The sequence below is a fragment of the Candoia aspera genome, chromosome 4 (genome assembly GCF_035149785.1).
Source record: "Candoia aspera isolate rCanAsp1 chromosome 4, rCanAsp1.hap2, whole genome shotgun sequence".
In the NCBI taxonomy this organism is placed as follows: Eukaryota; Metazoa; Chordata; class Lepidosauria; order Squamata; family Boidae; genus Candoia; species Candoia aspera.
Window position 1 is genome coordinate 97,793,485 of NC_086156.1, and position 18,271 is coordinate 97,811,755.

Consider the following 18,271-nt stretch of genomic DNA (forward strand, 5'->3'; position numbering starts at 1 on the left):
GACCAGGCAGGGGAGACAGGAGGAAGCCCGGTGGCGGGCTTTTCTGAGGAAAAGGAGAAAGTCTTTAGAAGTGGGGGGTGGGGGGTGGGGGGGCTGAGACTGGGAAAATGAAAAGCCAAGAAGTAAAGGAGGGAGGAAGGAGAAAGTGAGGAAGAGAATGAATGAGTGAATGAATGAATGAATGAATGAATTGCAAGACTCAGTGGAAAAGAAGAAGGGTGGGAAGAAAAGGAAGGAGGGAGGGAGGGAAAGAAAGAAAATGGAGGGAAGGAGGGAGAGCAAGTGAATGGAAAAGAAGAAGTAGGGAGGGAGGGAGGAAATGAATGAAAAGACTGAATGGAAAGGTGGAAGAACGGAAGGCAAAGGAGGAGACAAGACTGAGGGAAGGTGGCATAAGTGAGAGAGACAAGAGACGGAGGGGCGGCGGAGGGAGAGCTGCAAAGGGACAGAGATGCGCCAGAAATGGAGCGGAGTGGTGGCAGGATAGCGCGCAAGGAGGCTGCAAGGGTCCCCTTCGAGGTCAGCAGCTTTCGGCAGAGGGGATCCCGAGTGGCACAGGGACTGGCGGAGGAGGCGTGCTGAGGAAGGGCGGAACACAGCAGAGCAGAGGGGGCCACGCCTGCAGAGAAGCGACCCTCCAGTCTGGCCTAGGGGGGCGGCGCAGGTGGCGCGCTAGGAGCGGGTGGGGGAATGGGACAGTGGGGGGCGACGGGCAGGGGGGAGTGGGGAGAAGTCCGGAGCCGGGGTGGGTGGGGTGGGGTGGGGTGGCGGAGCAGCGTCCGCACTCACCTTCCCTGTCCCTTCCTTTCTCTCTTTTGCAGAGCCGGGCGCTGCGCCGCGGGCTCCCTCCTCTCGCCCTCCCGCCCGACCCGTCTAGAAAGAGCGGGAGCCAGCCCTCCGAGGAGGACGAGGAGGAGGAGGAGGAGGAGGAGGAGGAGGTGGAGCCGCGATGACGCCTCGTCCCCTGATTTGACACCTGCCCAGCCTCGGGGGCGGCTTCCCCCCCCCGGCCCGGCCCGCGCCCCCGATGCTGAGCTCAGTGTGCGTCTCCTCTTTCCGCGGGCGCAAGTCTGGGAACAAGCCGCCGTCCAAGTCATGTTTGAAAGGGGAGATGGGCCGGAACGAAGACAACGACAAGATCGTCATCAACGTGGGCGGCATCCGGCATGAGACGTACCGCAGCACCCTCAAGACCCTGCCGGGCACGCGGCTGTCCTGGCTCACCGAGCCGGACGCCTGCAGCAACTTCGACTACGACCCCAAGGCCGACGAGTTCTTCTTCGACCGGCACCCGCAGGTCTTCGCCTACGTGCTCAACTACTACCGCACCGGGAAGCTCCACTGCCCCGCCGACGTGTGCGGGCCGCTCTTCGAGGAGGAGCTGGCCTTCTGGGGCATCGACGAGACCGACGTGGAAGCCTGCTGCTGGATGAATTACCGGCAGCACCGCGACGCCGAGGAAGCCCTGGACAGCTTCGAGACCCCCGACAGCCAGGACGATGAGGACAGCGGCGACCTCAAGCGCCTCTGCCTGCAGGAGGACGGGCGCAAGCTGGGCTGGTGGTCCTGCTGGCAGCCCAAGATCTGGGCGCTCTTCGAAGACCCCTACTCCTCCAAGATGGCCCGGGTGAGTCGGAGGGAGGCGAGCGGGGCATCTCGGCGCCCTCCGGAAGGCTGCCTTGGAGCGCCTCTCCTCCCCGCAACACATCTGGCCCTCTGGCTGGTGGCAGGGTGGGAGGGGAGTTGAATCCCAGCACATCTGGAGCGTGCCTGGTTAGGAAAGAGCCCTCCACATGTGTGTCTTTCACATCGTATTTCCTCAGATCCTCCCCAACCCCCTTAGCACTGTTTAGGGGAAATAGTCGGTTCTTGTTACTGTTGCTATGAGTGGGACTATCCCACGATTATATCAATTTGTTGGCAAAGTAAATAAAGCAGGAGATCAACCCCCTAGGATTTTACAGCTAAAAATGTAGACAGTAGATGAGAGAATGGGGTGCAGGCAAGGCTCAGAGGAGAAGGATGTGTTGGGTTATATTTGGTGTAGCACATTCTAGAAGGAAATCCCACCATTCTATAGGATGAGTATCACAAATAAGAACACAGGATTAATGGCTTGAGCTGTGTAATGGGTGGATGGGTGGAAATCCTTTTCCTTCCACTGAATATGGTTATAGCTTGGTCCAGCCCAAGATTGTGCCTTAGAGTAGCACTAGCTCTCTTAGACAGCCTTCCCCAACCTGGTACTCTCCAGATGTGTTAAGACCGCAGTTCCCAGAACTGCACTGATGTGTTGACACACAAAATCAATTCCAGGGGAATTCTAGGAGCTGAAGTTCTAACAAGTTCAAGAAGGGTGCCGTAGAGTTTTCAGGTAGGGAAGAACTAAACTCAGTCCTGTTTAGCAATTTGGCATTGCCAGGAAGTGAACATAGATGTTCCGCATGAAAAGTATGCGCTCTGCAAGTAACTCAGGTTCCAGAATGAGCTGGAGAAATGGCTCATTCAGAAAGCAGCAACTGCTGTTTGATTTTGCAATTGAATCTCGATCCTCTCCACAAGCAGGCCTTTCTGCTTGTCCTGGCCCCTTCCCACACATCTTCTCCTCTTGCCCTTGAACCTTGAAACTACACTCTTAGGAGAAGGTGCAGGAGAGGGAAGAAGTGATGTGTCAGAAGGGGTGAAGAAGAAAGAGGGGGCTTCACTGGGATAAACAAATGCACTTTAACAGTAGACGTGCTGTGGTCTGCAAACTTTTCTCAAATGCTGCTTGAGCTGTGGCAGACCAAGTATGCCTGTCAAGGCACAATCTCTAAATACAGCACTTCATATGGATGAAAGGATGTGCCAGTTTGGAGGAGTGAGTGGCACTGAGTGTGGGGGGTGAAATCATTTTGGAAGGGGGAGGATGCAGTAGCTGTGTCTCATGCATAGACAAATTTGGACAAATAATGTGCAAAGGAAATGCCCAGAAAGTGAGCAAATGAAGGCTCTCATCTGGGATAAGGACAGGATGCTTAGGGCAATCTTTCTCAAGATTTGGAAGCCTTCAGAGACCACAGTTCTCATGATCCCCACCCAGCTTCATGAACAGGCTGCCTGGGACAATGGGAACTGTAGTCTAAACACATTTGGAGGATATCAGGTTAGGGTCATGCATGATACTGAACTGAGAGCTAAGCAGGTATGTGCCAAACATGGCAGAACGAGAAGAATTGGACTTGGCAGTGAAGGTTAAGGCAAACTCCTTGTCATGGAAATAAGGTCTGGGCTTGGGATGGGATGATGGTACCCAGTGGGGAGAGAAGGTGATCTGAGTTTCAGGGAAAGTGTGAAAGGGGCCAAGGAGGAGAAGTGGAGAAGTGGGAAAAGGAGCATTGAAAAGCACAGGGATAATGTGAGGACTATGCAGAGGTAGGTAGCAAAAAATATGGTGGGGAGTGAGGACCCAAAGTTGAATGCCACAGAACACAAGTGTGTGAATGGAAGTAGTAATGTGTAGCAGCAGGAGGGCCCTAATACGCATGCCCCAGAGTTATGACTGGCTTCTTGGTGTTAGAGAGAACGCCTTGATTTCCGGCAGGAGGTGCTGCTAACCCTTTATAAATCCTTTCCTCCTTGTTCCCCCCACTGAGGTCTCCTGTCCTCCTCTTTCCTGTTCTATCTGCCTTCCCTCCCGGTTGCTATCAGATCTTACTTGTACCTTCCCTTCTTCTCAGAATCCTCCTGTCCCATGCTGAAGTTTTGCCCCCTCGCTCTCACGCATGCATTGCCTCAGTGCCCAAGCAAAGTCTCTCGACACTCCATTGCATGCAATCCGTTTCACACAGGTAGGGAGAGACTCTGGATTTACAGACACACACTGCATTCCTCAGCACTGCAGTTCTGATCCCACCCCCCCCCCACCCCCAGCTTGACAATGTTCCTCCAAGTGACCCCCTCCATTTCTAAGCACTGCAGCTCAGAGATCCTTACTGTGCCTGCCTGCTGGCAGCTTCCTTTCTGCCTGTCTATGCAGTGAAATTCTTTTCCTGGACAAAACAGTTTTGAACTTAATTTTGCACAGTAACTCAAGGGAGGAAATGCTGCTGCTGCTGCTTGCTGTACTACCTCCCTCCTGGCCCCCCTTGTCGTGTTATTTCTAGGACAGTATTAAAGCTTTGCTGTCTTTCGAACTGCAGAGATAGCGGGTTGAGAAGGGGGGAGGGGGCACCGCAGTGCAGTGTGGAAGCCCCAGAGTTTGCAGTGCAAAGCAGGCATTTGGCAGTCTGTGGCAGCTTCCCTCCCTCCCAGGCAGTGGGTCTCAAAGGTGCAAGCACTGTCAGATATCTTCATCGATTCCCCCCTCCTTCTCCCCCCACACAGTTGGGAGCACAGCCAGGAAAAGTTGCAGTGGGAAGGAAGATGGAGAGAGAGAGCAGGATTTTAGTAATGGTGGGGGGTGGGGGGGGGGATGATGGCAGGAGCTGAGATTGTGAACTGGAGCTGCATTTGGTTGAGCATCAAGTCAGGAGTTCCATAAATGGAGCAGAGCAGCTCAGGGACTACAGATCAACCTGCTTTGCAAAATACTGTCCCCCCAATGCATTTAAAAAACATTTGGCTTCAAGTTTCAGTAGTTCCCCCCACCCCCAAGAAAAATAATGGGAATAAGGTATGAATACCTACTGAAGACTATGGAAGGAGACTTTTCATTGCCTAGCCACTGTTTCTGAGGTATACCTGCATGAAAAGCCTACAGAAAAAGGCTGCAGAGATTGTTTGGCCCATTTTTAGCATTTCTTCAGTCTCCCCCCCGCCCGCCCCCTTCTGACATGGTAAAAAAGGGGAGGAAAGGAAAGGAAAGGAAAGGAAAGGAAAGGAAAGGAAAGGAAAGGAAAGGAAAGGAAAGGAAAGGAAGAGGGTAGACTAGAAAGAGCAAGTAGACAACTAGCTAAAGGGGCAGAACAGAGGTTAGAAAGATACTGTAAACCAAACTCTTCTGGAAAAGGTCTATCCAATAAACAAAGCCAGATTTGCTGAGTTTCCATCCAAGAACCACCATAGATATGGCAATGCACAGGCAGGCTGGAGCTTCAAAACTGTATATTTGATAACACATATTTGATAGCTGCATCTAACAGCTGGTATACTGTACTGGAAAGAAGCTGAGTGTGTACATCAAAAGAACTCCTAGGCAGCGCATAAAGACCTGCATATATGCACATGGATCCTTCTTCCTTTCCATTTTTCAGGTTCTTCACATCACATCCATTTATGTAGACTGACCTTCCTTCCTTCCTTCCTTCCTTCCTTCCTTCCTTCCTTCCTTCCTTCCTTCCTTCCTTCCTTCCTTCCTTCCTCCCTCCCTCCCTCCCTCCCTCCCTCCCTTCCTTCCTTCCTTCCTTCCTTCCTTCCGGATAGCGTTCAATTCTGAAGCCTTTTAAATTCCTTCAAAGAATATAGACAAGCTGTTATCTATATCGTTTGTGTCCCACAATTTCTTCAGTAAATATGTATTTCCAGTAGTGTGGGTAAGGGAATAGTTTATACAGCATATTATGCCACTTGGATTATATTCACAAGATGTACATTGCAAATCTAAGTATCTTGCTGAAAATAAATCCCATCAAACTCAGTAAGATTTACTTCTGAGTAAAAAGTGGTTAGGGCTATTGCCCAAGTTTTCTTCTCCAGGTACATAAATGTCTGTGTTCATAAAATGAAGGCATACACCAAGAAATATATCTCACAACTCCAGACGTTACATTTCCTCCACATCACGGACAGACAACTCCACCGCAGAACTGCATGGACCTCTCAGGTTTTTCTTGCAGGCTCCAGAACTTTTCTGAGTCAGCTACCAAATTTCAGTTTACCTTCCTTTTGTGGTGAGGAATATATGGAAAATGTAGCATAAGCTTAGCATACTCTTAAAAATAAACAGGAAATTGTCTCCAAATAGTAATAATAATAATATTAAACTTGTATGCCTCCTGACTCTCAATGATTTACAGGGCTGTACATATTCTCACCTCTGTGGTGATCATGTACCCTCCCCCAAACTCATTAAGTATAGCCTCTGGGTCCCCCCAAATGGCTAACCCTCATTCTACAGCAGAATCACATTCTTGGTTATGCATGAGATGAGGCACGAGGGTTCACTTCACCATCAACATTTGCAGTCATCTGTATAGTTTCAGCAACAAAAATTCTTGGGGGACCTTGTAGACATTATAGAGAGTTGTGTTACTCTGTGGTGGTCAAAAATTAGGCAGAGGCTGGTCGCACATTTTCCAACTAACCAATTCCAACTAACAAATAACCTTGTGTCTATAATGACAGTAAGAAAAATTGTGAAAAAAGAATTCATCACATATTAAATGGCTTTAAGACCCCTATCATATCGTCCATTAACTCATTTTAATATGATCGCCTTCATTAGATTCTTTTGGGTTTTTAGGATATGTGCATTTTTAAACTTTCTTAGAAATATATGCAAGAGGAAAGGAAAAGAGGGGGAAAAATGGAGGACAAAAACCAGTCTCTTAACTCAGGACAAATCTGTTTCCTGTTAAGTGGAGGACTGTCTAAAATAAAGAAGGTCACGCAGTGTGCCAGGAAATTTGTATGAAGGAAAGTAAATGCGGATAATTTTATCTTTTAGTAATAGTATGACTATTGAATGGTGAGGTTCTTTTTTAGGGTAGATCTGTGCTTTTGACTAAAATAAGGAGCCAAGAATTAATTTAAGCATCATTTAAAAACAGCTATTTTCCCCTCTCAAGTACCTGGCTGACCTTGGCTGATCTAAAAAAACCAAAAAGGTCAGACCCAGTTAGTAATTGGATGGGAGACCACTAAGAAATTCCAGCATTGCAGATTACATTGGAAAGCTTTGAAAACAAATCAGGAAGAAGGCGATGTCAAATTATGTCCATATCATTGCTAACCAGGAGTTCAGTTTGGCTCAAGGCTGCCTTTCCCTTTAATGCAGCCCTGCAATGAGAGAACTGAATTAATGCCTGATATATCCCTTCCATACATTTAGTTTCGAAGTTGGACCTTGAACTAAGGGCAACTGAAGCATTCAAAATATTAGCAGAGGATCCATCCAGCAGAGTAGGATCTATCTGAGCTGAAAGAATTTATTTTTAACTAAATTCACTTCCGCTTCTCTGTCTCATGCTCGTTCACAACATCATGCATTGTTTTTTATTCTCAACTCTGAAATTAAAAGAAGTCTTTGGGACTTAAAGAGGGCGGTGAAGAACAGGTGCCCCAAACCCCACAACCCTGTACATCTCCCTGTACATGTACTCATTTTTCAGACCCTGAACAATCTGATTGCCCTGCCTTTGATATTAATTATTTTATTTTAATCTTCCCTGCATGATTAAATAGAGATACGGAAATTCTGGTTCAACTTCTTAGGGAATGTAAAGGAGGAGGGATGTGAAAGGAAATAAATAAGAGGGTTTTTAAAAGGCTTTTAATGACTCTTGTGAATAATGACTGCAGAAAGGGAATAGATTCCAAACATTGGCAAGAACCAGTTATTCTTATTTATTACAGTGTAGGGCTCAAGAGGCATTTCTGTTCTCCCCGCACATTAGATATACACTTCCCCGCTCAGTGAACCCACAAGTCCTGACATCCAACAGCCCTCATCTGAATTTAGCAGTCTCCATTTTATTTCCACAACTTTCTGGATTCTGCCCCTGACCACCATTCTGACCCACAAGACTGGTGTCCTTCCCAGTCCTAACTGCAAGCTTCCTTCCCTAGTTCTAACTGATCGCTCCCAATATTTTAACATCCTAATATTCAACACCCTTCCAAAAGAATCTGTCATGATTTTAACTCACCTCTCAGACCACTTTATCTCACTCCCCTAATTTAAAAGCCAGCAATTTTAATTCAGTTCTCCCAGTCCTTTTTCCCCAGATCCCAATTCTGCTTCACAGTGTAGTGCCTGACAATGTCATTCTCTTTCTTCGTTTTGATCTGTGATCCTTCTTTGCTACTTCACTAAAGATTCAGAAGGAACTACCCCCATTCCCATTCCCTCCTCAAATTCAGAACTCTGCAACATTTTTCTTCTCTGATTTAAATCAACAAACACAGGGGATAGTTTAGATTTCAGTAAGATGATACTGCTTGAGCTCAACATACTTCATTAGGCCTCCACTTTCTGGCACACTAGATGCAACCCCTCATTTCTAAAAGCTCAGAAGTCTTAATTGTGCATTGTGTCTTTCATATCTCCCACCCCCAATGCAACAGACAGTTTTTTCACAATATGCTAGATCAGGCTAAAAGGTTTTCAGGTACACTTTGTTGCACAAATCCAGCTATCACCTTAGCATGTTGTATGAACCATGACATCATGTGAAACCATGTTAAACTCTCTAATCTGGGTTTAGAGTCCAGTATGGTGTGTCGGCCCAGCCACCCAGAAACTTGCTTGACCTTAGATGGTGTTCACAGATGTTTCAGGAACTTTGTACCACCCCCTCTTCAATTTCATTTGACTGTCTTTTGTTCAACTTCTTGTTGAAGGACTTAGTAACTAGTGTCTGATCCCTTTACTCTAAGGCTTTCCACACCAAGCAAATATTTTCCTTCCCATCCCTCCCACTCCTGAATATGGAAAAATGATGCTTTTTGAGGAGCTGAAATTGGACTATTGCAGTTTTAATCCATTATTCTTTATGTTGCTCTCCATGGTACTGAAATGCAGTATTGCATCCAGCAGTAGCAGCTGATGGAAAGAATGCACAGGAACACAAGCAGACGCACAAGTGTTCCTCCTACTTCCAGACCTTGCTGGCTGAGGTTACTGTATCGTGCTTTGCATTAAAAATAAGAAAGATAGAGAATATTAATGACTTCGCATAGGGTGTCATATGAGAATGATAAATGGAATATCCCATTTGGTTATTACTACCAAGAAGCAGGACAAAAAAGAAATACGGGCAGTGTGGCTTTGGAAAGTGGTGTCTGTGTGTGTTTAAACCACTGTTGAAAAATATACAGTATGCAGGCAACAGGGGTTCAGCACAATTACTTGCTCCATAGGAGTTCACAAATAAAAACATGTTCAGAGAAGGACAAAGATGGGACAGTAGAGTTAAGCCAAACTGGATGATGGCACACCAAAAAAGGAGAATGACCAGCAAGGGCAGACTCCATTCTTATCCTACTTTTCTAGCTCCTGAGCCCTTTCTTTTGTTATGGCAGAAGGAGGGGTGTACAGCAAGCTTTTGGGGAAGAGGGGAAGAGGCATAGAGCAAAGGCATAAAAGGGAGATGTTGTCTCTCGGTTCCCACCCAAACAGGAGTCACTCCTGTTTCAGCAAGAACGAAGTGGTCCCTTGCTCATCTAGATGGAAACTATCCTGTGCTTCCCATGCCTTGTTTGCTCCCTTTTGCTTCCCCTCCTTTTGCAGCATTGATCTTCTTATCAAGCCATAATAAATTAATTAGGTGCCACAAGGCTCTGGGTGTTTTTTTTACAGCCACACACTCACATGACTGTTCCTCTGGGGAAAAGAACAGAGGCATTCTAAATAAATCACTGGAGAAGGATTATAGTTTAATTGCCATCAATATCCTTCATCTGCACTGTCATTTGATGTTTGCATATTTCACTATCTTCTCCCCTCCCTTTTCTTTTTTTTTAACTCATCTACTTATTTTGTTTCCTGTCTCCCCGTAAAATATATCTTCTTGAAACCGGGAAAGTATAGCCTTCAGGATCAGCCATTGCCTAAACCAGTGTTTCTCAACCTTGGCAACTTTAAGATATGTGGACTTCAACTCCCAGAATTCCCCAGCCAGCTGGCTGGGGAATTCTGGGAGTTGAAGTCCACATATCTTAAAGTTGTCAAGGTTGAGAAACACTAGCCTAGGCTGAGGCACTCTACAGTAGAGACTTAATGCCACACTACTTCATTATATTACTTCCAGCCATAGTTATCACCCAAATTTACCTCCAAGTGGCTAGTGACGAGATGCTGGCTTTCCAAGCAATGGTACCTGTTTTTTCTGGCAGGTCTGTGCTTATTTGCCTGTTTCAAGGAATCATACAAGCCTTCCAACCATGATCTATCCATCTGTATACACTTTCTGGTCTTACTGTTCAGAGAAACCATGAGCCCTAGGTTTTCCAACAATGCCTTTTCAGCCACCATCAGTTCAGGCTCTCATAGATCCAGACAGCCAAGCTTAATGGCCCATGTAGACTCTTCTCAAGCAGTCTGCAGCACCTCTCAGGCCTGATTTAATCTCAAAGTAAACAGAGAGAAGGCTAACTCTATTGGTAGTTTAGAGTTTCTGATTTCCAGTGATAATAAGGAAAGCTCCTCCATCTTAAATTTGAAACTGGAGAATGCCTGAGCTGAAAGAATGACGACTCTGGGAAAAAAGCAAACTCTGAATTGAATTTGGGCTCAGGGGTCATGTTTCCGATGGTTACTCTGGAGGATTCTAGCAAAATGGTTCCTTCAAAACCTGAGGACTGCTGCCCATCTTTTAATGAAATGTTTCTGAACCTGTGCAACTTTAAGACATGTGGACTTCAATTCCCGGAATTCCTCAGCCAGCACATGCTGGCTGGGGAATTCAAGGAGTTGAAGTCCACAGTCTTAAAGTTGCTGAGGTTGAGAAACCCTGTTTCAATGTGACAGGCCCCAGCCTTTTCCTGAATATTTAGAAATATTATTCATTTTCTACTTACACCACTCCAGCCCCCTTCCCCCAACCCACCCATATTTTAATCCCAAGGAGAACAATCTAAGACCTCAGGCTGCATGTGTCCAAAAAGCCTTAGGTACACCCACTGACTTGCAAAAATTGTTTATTTAAATGTAAGTGACATGAAGGCAGATGTATTTTTTGTTCTGGCCACTGCTTTTTGGAACCCGCCCCCACCCAGCATCACATTTAAAGGCCGAGGGGGCCTTTCAGTCTAGTAGAACATCCTTATTCTTTCCCATTAGTTTCTCTTTCCTAGAAACCAAAACTTTCTACATAAAAATAATACATATCTATTTCAAGCTCCACACTCCAAGGCCACTTGGCAAGAAAATGAAAGACCGAAAAGAGTTGTCTAAAGTGTGAGCTTCTGCTTTGGCTCTTCTATAAGAATAAGTGGCTAGGTAATGCTTGCACCTTGCATAACGCAGGAAGAATAACTCACCATATTTACTGGATCTATTCACAGATTTTCTTTCCTCTCCCCAACAGTTGTACAATTTGTAGAATGGAAGCTTTGAACAGCTGAGTTAATGATAAGGTCATCTCAGGGAATAATATTGGCTAAGTGCGGATTATTTCAGAGATTTCAGAATAAAGTCCTCTTTTTGACCTTGTGCCTACACCAAATGCATACAAGCACACAAATGTACTTTTTTTTCCCTCTCCTTCTTTCCACCCCTGCTGGATCTTCCATCTGCTACTGCAATATGTTCCCTCGTTCATTTCAAAGAAGAGGGACTATTCCTCCACTGACAGAAGGGCAGCCCTAGCCCTGGGAAAAGATGTGGGGGTGGGTTAGCCAAGGCAGCAGGGCCAGTGACAGTCCCAAATGGCTAGGAATCCTGAGTTCCCTAATGGGTTGGAGGGAATGCAGAAGACCAAAAATTGGGGAGTTCTCTAGAAGAAGAGAGATTAAAAAGATGATGGTGAGTTGACCATGTCTTTTTGAGCACTTCATCCATTTGCTATGTGACATTGTGCTAGTCTCCTTCCTGCCTCAGAAACACCTTCCATGAATAATATCCATTCTCTTTCCCACGTACTCTGTCCCCAACCTTGCCACCTTTCCCAGGAGACAGAAGTCATTATTTCTAGCAGAATGATTTGGGACTCCCAGCGCTGCTTGAAGGAGGTCCCATATAGGCTACTCTTCATTACTTTTAGCAAGGACAATGAATGTAGAATAGAGTGTGTAGCATTGGGGGATGAGGGCATCATCAGCCTGTTCCCCAAACCTCCAGCAGCTGGAAAGGCTGTAAGGGATATGCTCGGCTCTGGAAGTGGGTCAGAACCACTAGACAGTTTCTGGGAAATGCACTCCTTTGGGATTTCAAAAGACCTGTCCCTGTTTCCCTTCCCTCTATGGAGAATGCCATCCTTAAAAACAAGATTCTACCCAAATCGTTCCCCTACAGTATAAGCATAAATCTAACCATCAGTTTTCTCATTCTCCTCAATTCCCTCCCTCCTCCTTGAATCCCTTGGCTTTCCCCTTCATCTTTTCCTCCTCTGCTCTTACCCCCTCCAGTTCCTGGGCACCGCACTGCGCTTCAGAAAGGATTCTAGGATTTGTTTGTAGAAAGTGCTGACGGGACGGGAATTCTATGCAGTGCAGAGGGAAAGCAGCAAGGTTGCCCTGCCAAAAGGAGATGAGTGTGGAGTGAGAGAGAGTTTGCACACCTAAGTGTAAATCTGAATGGGGAGTGTGTGTACATGGTCATGTTAGCAAGGGCAATCATGCCTGCCTTTGTGTTATGACATCCATACATCTGTGGTGTGTGTAGCAAGCTCCAGTATGTGTGTAGCCTAGTACAGAAAGGTGCTGCCAAGGAAGATTTTGTTACATGCATGGATAAAGGCAGGTTTGGTGCACAGCCTACTGCTTTGCTGCGTGCACTACAGCAGACAGCGTATGAGGATATAAATTCATCTTTCTGTGAAAAGTATATATACTTTAATATATAAACATGTGCACGCAGAAAAAGTTTGAGTGTACCAACACACACTGTATGTAGAATGTGCTAGTGTCTATGGAAGGGAGTATGTAGTTGCATTGTAGTGCAGATATATGCAAAGCTTTGTTTGCATCTCAATCTGCAGTTAAACCAACAGAAATTTAATTGAAATTGCTAAATGCAATTCCATTCGACAATGACCTTATTTGTACTGTAGGTAGACTGGCATGGTGGTGTGGGTGTAGAACCGCAGAGATACTGTATATGGACACGCACGATGTTCTGTAATTTTCAAAGTGGGTTGTGGAAGGAATGCATGAATAGGTATGGTCTCCCCAGAGACTGTGTACATACCGGGCCTATAAAACTGTACCTTTTTATAATGAGCATTAATTCAAAGCCTGTGACAGCGCAAGTTGAAGGTTGTATGCAAATATTTGCCTGTACATGGTTGTTGTAGATGGAACATACCTCAGAGGACATGTAAGAGCCCATGTGATGACGAGGCATTCTGTAATGATGTAGCAGCTGAGTATGAGATGAACCTCCTGGACAATCAGAGCTTGTGTGTGCTTGTGTGTGTGTGTGTGTGTACCAATGGGGAATGTGAATGAATGTGATGTGCTCCATATATGTGCAAGGGAGCACATGACTGTTTGCGTCATTGCTCTCTTTCGCTGTTTTCTCAAGGTGCTAAAATAGGAGAATGGTGTAATAGAGGGTGCTTGAATGCTGAGCCTGAAATCTCAGCAGAGCCCTTTCTGTTCTGTGCTCTTTATTCATTAATCCAAATTACTGATGTTAGGATAGCTAAAACATTTACTGCTGAAAAACAGCAGAAATTCAAGAGGGAGGAAAGAGCAAAGGGAGAAAAAAATTTTACCATCTTGAAATTTCCTTACAAAGGGGCTTCAAATCCCCAGTTTGTTCCCCAAATTGCACAATGGGTTGGGGGCACATTGGATCTTTCCTCTCCTTTTACTTTCCTCTCCTTTTACTTTCCCTCTCTGAAAAGGAACGAAAAAAAATGGAACTCAGTTGACCTCAACAGAGCTGTGACAGGATCACTGCAATTCCGCACAAAAATAAACCAAAACTCACACCAAGGGAGCAGATCTGCAACCTGCATTCACTATGCAGATTAAAGAGCAAATACAGTCATAAGGAGGGGGAACTGACATTTTTTTGAAATTCAGGCTCAGAGTCTCAAAGCAAAATGTTGACTTTTGTATCGCATAAGCCAATCATGTGCCTGCATAGGGCAACTGCCAATGGGTGAATACTAAATAGGTGTTATATTGTAATGATAGCTTCCTGTTCCTCTAAGAAATAAAGCAGATTCTCCTTGGTTCTCTCCTCCCCAGTCGTTTATTGCATCAGTTTTATAAGGTAGGTTAGACTGAAGAAGAATAATCAGCCCAAAGTCATGGAGTGAATTTCATAATTGACCAGTAATGGAATCCAGTTTTTCTCTAGTCCACCATCAGCTGAGAACTGATGTAGAGTGAGTGGCTGTAGCATTAGACTATGATTGGGGAAGCACAGTTTTGAATCCTTACTTTGTTATAAAGCTCCCTGGGTGATCTTGGACTAGTAATTTCAGTGTATCTCAATCTAATCTTCTCCCACAAGATTGTTGTAGATAAAGCACAGAGCAGTGTTTCTCAACCTTGGCAGCTTGAAGATGTGTGGACTTCAACGCCCAGAATTTCAATTTTGGGAGTTGAAGTCCACACATCTTCAAGTTGCCAAGGTTGAAAAACACTGGCAAAGAGGAATATGGACTGACCTATGCTCCTTTGGAGTATTGATAGGATAAAAACATAAAAAATATTGCTGATATTGGGGAATGGCCATACTGTAGTTCCAAGAAAAGCTTCCTTCAAGGAAGACAATCTTGCCCACCCCCACTAATGAGGCATGCAAAGATAGGCCTTGCTACTCCTACAAGATGTTATGATTCCCCTTGTCTTTGATGGCTTTAAATCAAATTGGGGCCCCTAAATGTTTCAGCCATGCTAGATAGAATTGTAGGAATTGCATCCCAGCCCATCTGAAAGATACCATATTGGAGAAGGTTGCTTTAGAAGGTGGCCAGGTAAACACAATCAATGGCTACTAATCATGATGGCCATGGAGCAGGCCCTAACAAGAGCTATTGTGAGTTTAAGGAGGAGGCATTGTTTAGAGTTGGACAGATGTCAAAAGCTCTGGGTCCAGTCAAATGGAAAGGAAACGCTGGGAAACAGCTTCTACCAAGGAACCATAATCGAAAAATAGGGCAGACACTAACAAGCTAGAACTGGGCTTGGAAAACAATCAGGATTTACTGGTAGGACTCTAATGACATGCAGTTGATCAGCAAGAGTTCCTGACTCCAATACTTTAATGACAGCAACAAGAAAATACATGTATGCGCGTGCACACACACACACACACACACGCTCACACCTCATGGTTAGCATCCCTGATCCATCCCTGCGTCAATCAGATGCAGATCAATCCATTTAATGGGTAATGTAGTATAATGAATGGAGTGCAGTAAGCATATAAGCCACCATATCAGGATACTACTTAAAACAGAATAGATCCCTGCAACATAAGGGCTGAGATAAAACAGAGAAACAAGGGTCAGAAAATATAATTACTCACTGCTACATCATTTCATGAGGTTTTTTCTTCCAATAGTTATTAGCCATGTCTTACATATATTAAGATGGTAGCAACGACTTCAGCAGGGGATAGGGTACCATTTCTGAAAGCAGATCCCTCCATTTGCTCAAAAAAAACCCTTGTGCATAGGAAGGAAACTAGGCTAACCCATCAGTAGCTAAGCTAATTTTCTAGGTATGAGGATTTTTTTTTTTTGTGGGCAACATTTTAAAAAGTGAAAGACATCCTTCCCTCTTACCCCACACCTCAGTTTTGCCTAACCATCATTGGGATGAAGGGGGAAAATAAGTGGGGTATTTGCTGTCTCTTTGGGATATATGTAACAGCTGTTTATTGAGGAGGGGGCAGTTTTTGGGAAGGGACTGACTTCTGTAGGGTAGGCTGCTGGAAGAGTTCGTTCTTGTACAATTATGAGTTAGCACTAATGGTTTCCTCCCCTGTCCTTTCCTGTTACACATTCTCGTCTCCCTTCTGTTCCTCCCTGTCTGCTTCTTCCCTGTATGTGTGCCCTTCTGCATCTCTCCAGTATGTGGCCTTTGCCTCCCTCTTCTTCATCCTCATCTCCATCACCACTTTCTGCTTAGAGACCCATGAGACTTTCAACCACTTCAAAAACAAGACAGAAATCATAAAGACGGGGAACAGTACCAGCATAAAGGTGGACTATGAAATGGAGACAGAACCCTTCCTCACCTACGTGGAAGGGATGTGCGTCATCTGGTTCACCTTTGAGTTCCTCATCCGTGTCATCTTTTGCCCAGACAAACTGGAATTCATCAAGAGCAGCCTCAACATCATCGACTTTGTGGCCATCCTGCCCTTCTACCTGGAAGTGGGCCTCAGTGGCCTCTCGTCCAAAGCAGCCAAGGATGTGTTGGGCTTCCTGAGGGTGGTAAGATTTGTCCGGATCCTAAGGATCTTCAAGCTGACCCGGCATTTCGTAGGACTGAGGGTCCTAGGTCACACGCTGAGGGCCAGCACCAACGAGTTCTTGCTCCTCATCATCTTCTTGGCCCTAGGGGTCTTGATCTTTGCCACCATGATCTATTACGCTGAAAGGATCGGTGCTGACCCAGACGACATAACGGGCAGCAAACACACCGTCTTCAAGAACATCCCCATTGGGTTTTGGTGGGCTGTAGTGACCATGACGACTTTGGGCTATGGTGACATGTATCCTGAGACTTGGTCAGGCATGTTGGTGGGAGCACTGTGTGCCTTGGCTGGTGTGTTGACCATTGCCATGCCTGTGCCAGTCATCGTCAACAACTTTGGCATGTATTATTCGTTGGCTATGGCCAAGCAGAAACTACCAAAGAAAAAGAACAAGCACATCCCACGAGCCCCCCAACCCGGGTCACCCAACTACTGCAAACCAGACATGCAGTCCCCACATCGCAGCAACCAGGGTGACTCATGCCCCCTGGCCCAAGAGGAGATAATCGAGATTAATCGGGCAGGTAAGGGGGAGATGCTATGGGCAGAAATAGCTAAGAATTCCATCTGTGTGAGTCAACTCTGATTGAAGTTGGTGACTTTCAAATGTTCTGGCATCCAAGGATTCCCTTCCTGTTAAGAAACAAATACAGTAGGGAGGGAGGGATGCAGAAGCAGGCATGTTGAAGAGGATTCCTGAGAATCTTAAAGAAGCGTGTTTTCAGTTCACGTAGGCTTTTATCTATGTTTTTTGGGTCCCACTTTTGTACCTGTTGCAAACCAAGGAGTGCATCTAGGAATCAGTCCTCTTCCCCAGCCTTTCTCAAGCTTGGCTATTTAGATGTTGCTGTATCACAGTGTCCGTTATCTCAGACCACTGACTGTGCTGGCTAGAGATGAAGAGGGTCTGGGATACCAAGGTTGGCAACAGTTGCCTTTGCTATTTTGGGTCTATGTATTGCAAGGAAGGTTGATAGAGGAAGTTTTCCAGGCAAGGTTGCCCATTAGCCCTGATGTTTCTCATTGAAGAAATCTCGGTAAATCTGTGATAAAATAACAAGTCAAGGGTCAACTACTAGCTGCTTACAGGTGCCACAACTATCACCCTGAGAAAGTTATCCATGAAATCCCTCAGATTATATTAGTTTTTAAAAGATGGCTGAAAACTTGTGGGATTGTAAAATCTTGCAAGATTTCAGTGTGATGTTGCCCAAATAAAAAACACATATGAGAATGCCAAAAGTCCATGTAAGAACTTACAGGTTTGTATCACTATTTCTAAACTAGCTGGATTTTATGAAGGAGAAAAGATCAGAGGAGGATAATGCTTGTTTCTTCCAAACAAAATGGGGATTATTATTCGATCTGTTTTGGAATGGAATTATATAATGCATTCAGTTGCCAACCATAAAAAAGAAAAAAGAAATAATAATCAAGAGCAAGGAGTTAATGTCCTATGTATGTAAATGCATATATTAGAGGTACCCCAGCTGTGAAGTTCTACGTTACTCGTTACTATGTTTGTGTCTCAAGTGCTACACAAGTGCAAAAGTTGGAAATGCATAAATGGCCCACCATTGTGAGAAACTCTGTTTAATTTTTTAAAGCAAGTTATTAGCCTTTAAGTGAATCTCTGACTCTCCAGATGTTGCTGATATCCTTCATTCAGCATAGGCAATGGTGATGGATGCTGGGAGCTGTAGTTCTGATTCAGAAACATCTGGGAGACCACATCTCTTTAAGATTAGGGTGGTATGGGTGGAAAGATCTTATGAGATAGAAGAGACACAGAACAAAATTTTCGGGAATCCAAGGATGGGTCTTTGGTTCCTTACCTTGCTTCTGAAGGCAATCCTTTGCCCTTCATATTCTTGGTGGCATTTTCACAGAGTGCCATAAATGTCCTCAGTGTTCTCTTCCTCACTCTTGTCTTGCCACACTTACTTCTTTGCAGCAAAGAAAGCAACC

The 18,271-nt window shown here is 45.2% G+C and overlaps 1 protein-coding gene across 1 annotated transcript in view; it reads left to right on the top strand.

Moving 5' to 3' along the window:
- Window positions 1-1,027: 1,027 nt before the first annotated feature.
- LOC134497378 (potassium voltage-gated channel subfamily C member 1-like) overlaps window positions 1,028-18,271 on the top strand; it is a 41,635-nt gene continuing 24,391 nt past the window's right edge. Inside the window, exons 1-2 of the mRNA XM_063303033.1 lie at window positions 1,028-1,627; window positions 15,894-16,827. Coding sequence (XP_063159103.1) covers window positions 1,028-1,627; window positions 15,894-16,827 — 1,534 coding nt within the window. The remainder of the gene's footprint in view (window positions 1,628-15,893; window positions 16,828-18,271) is intronic.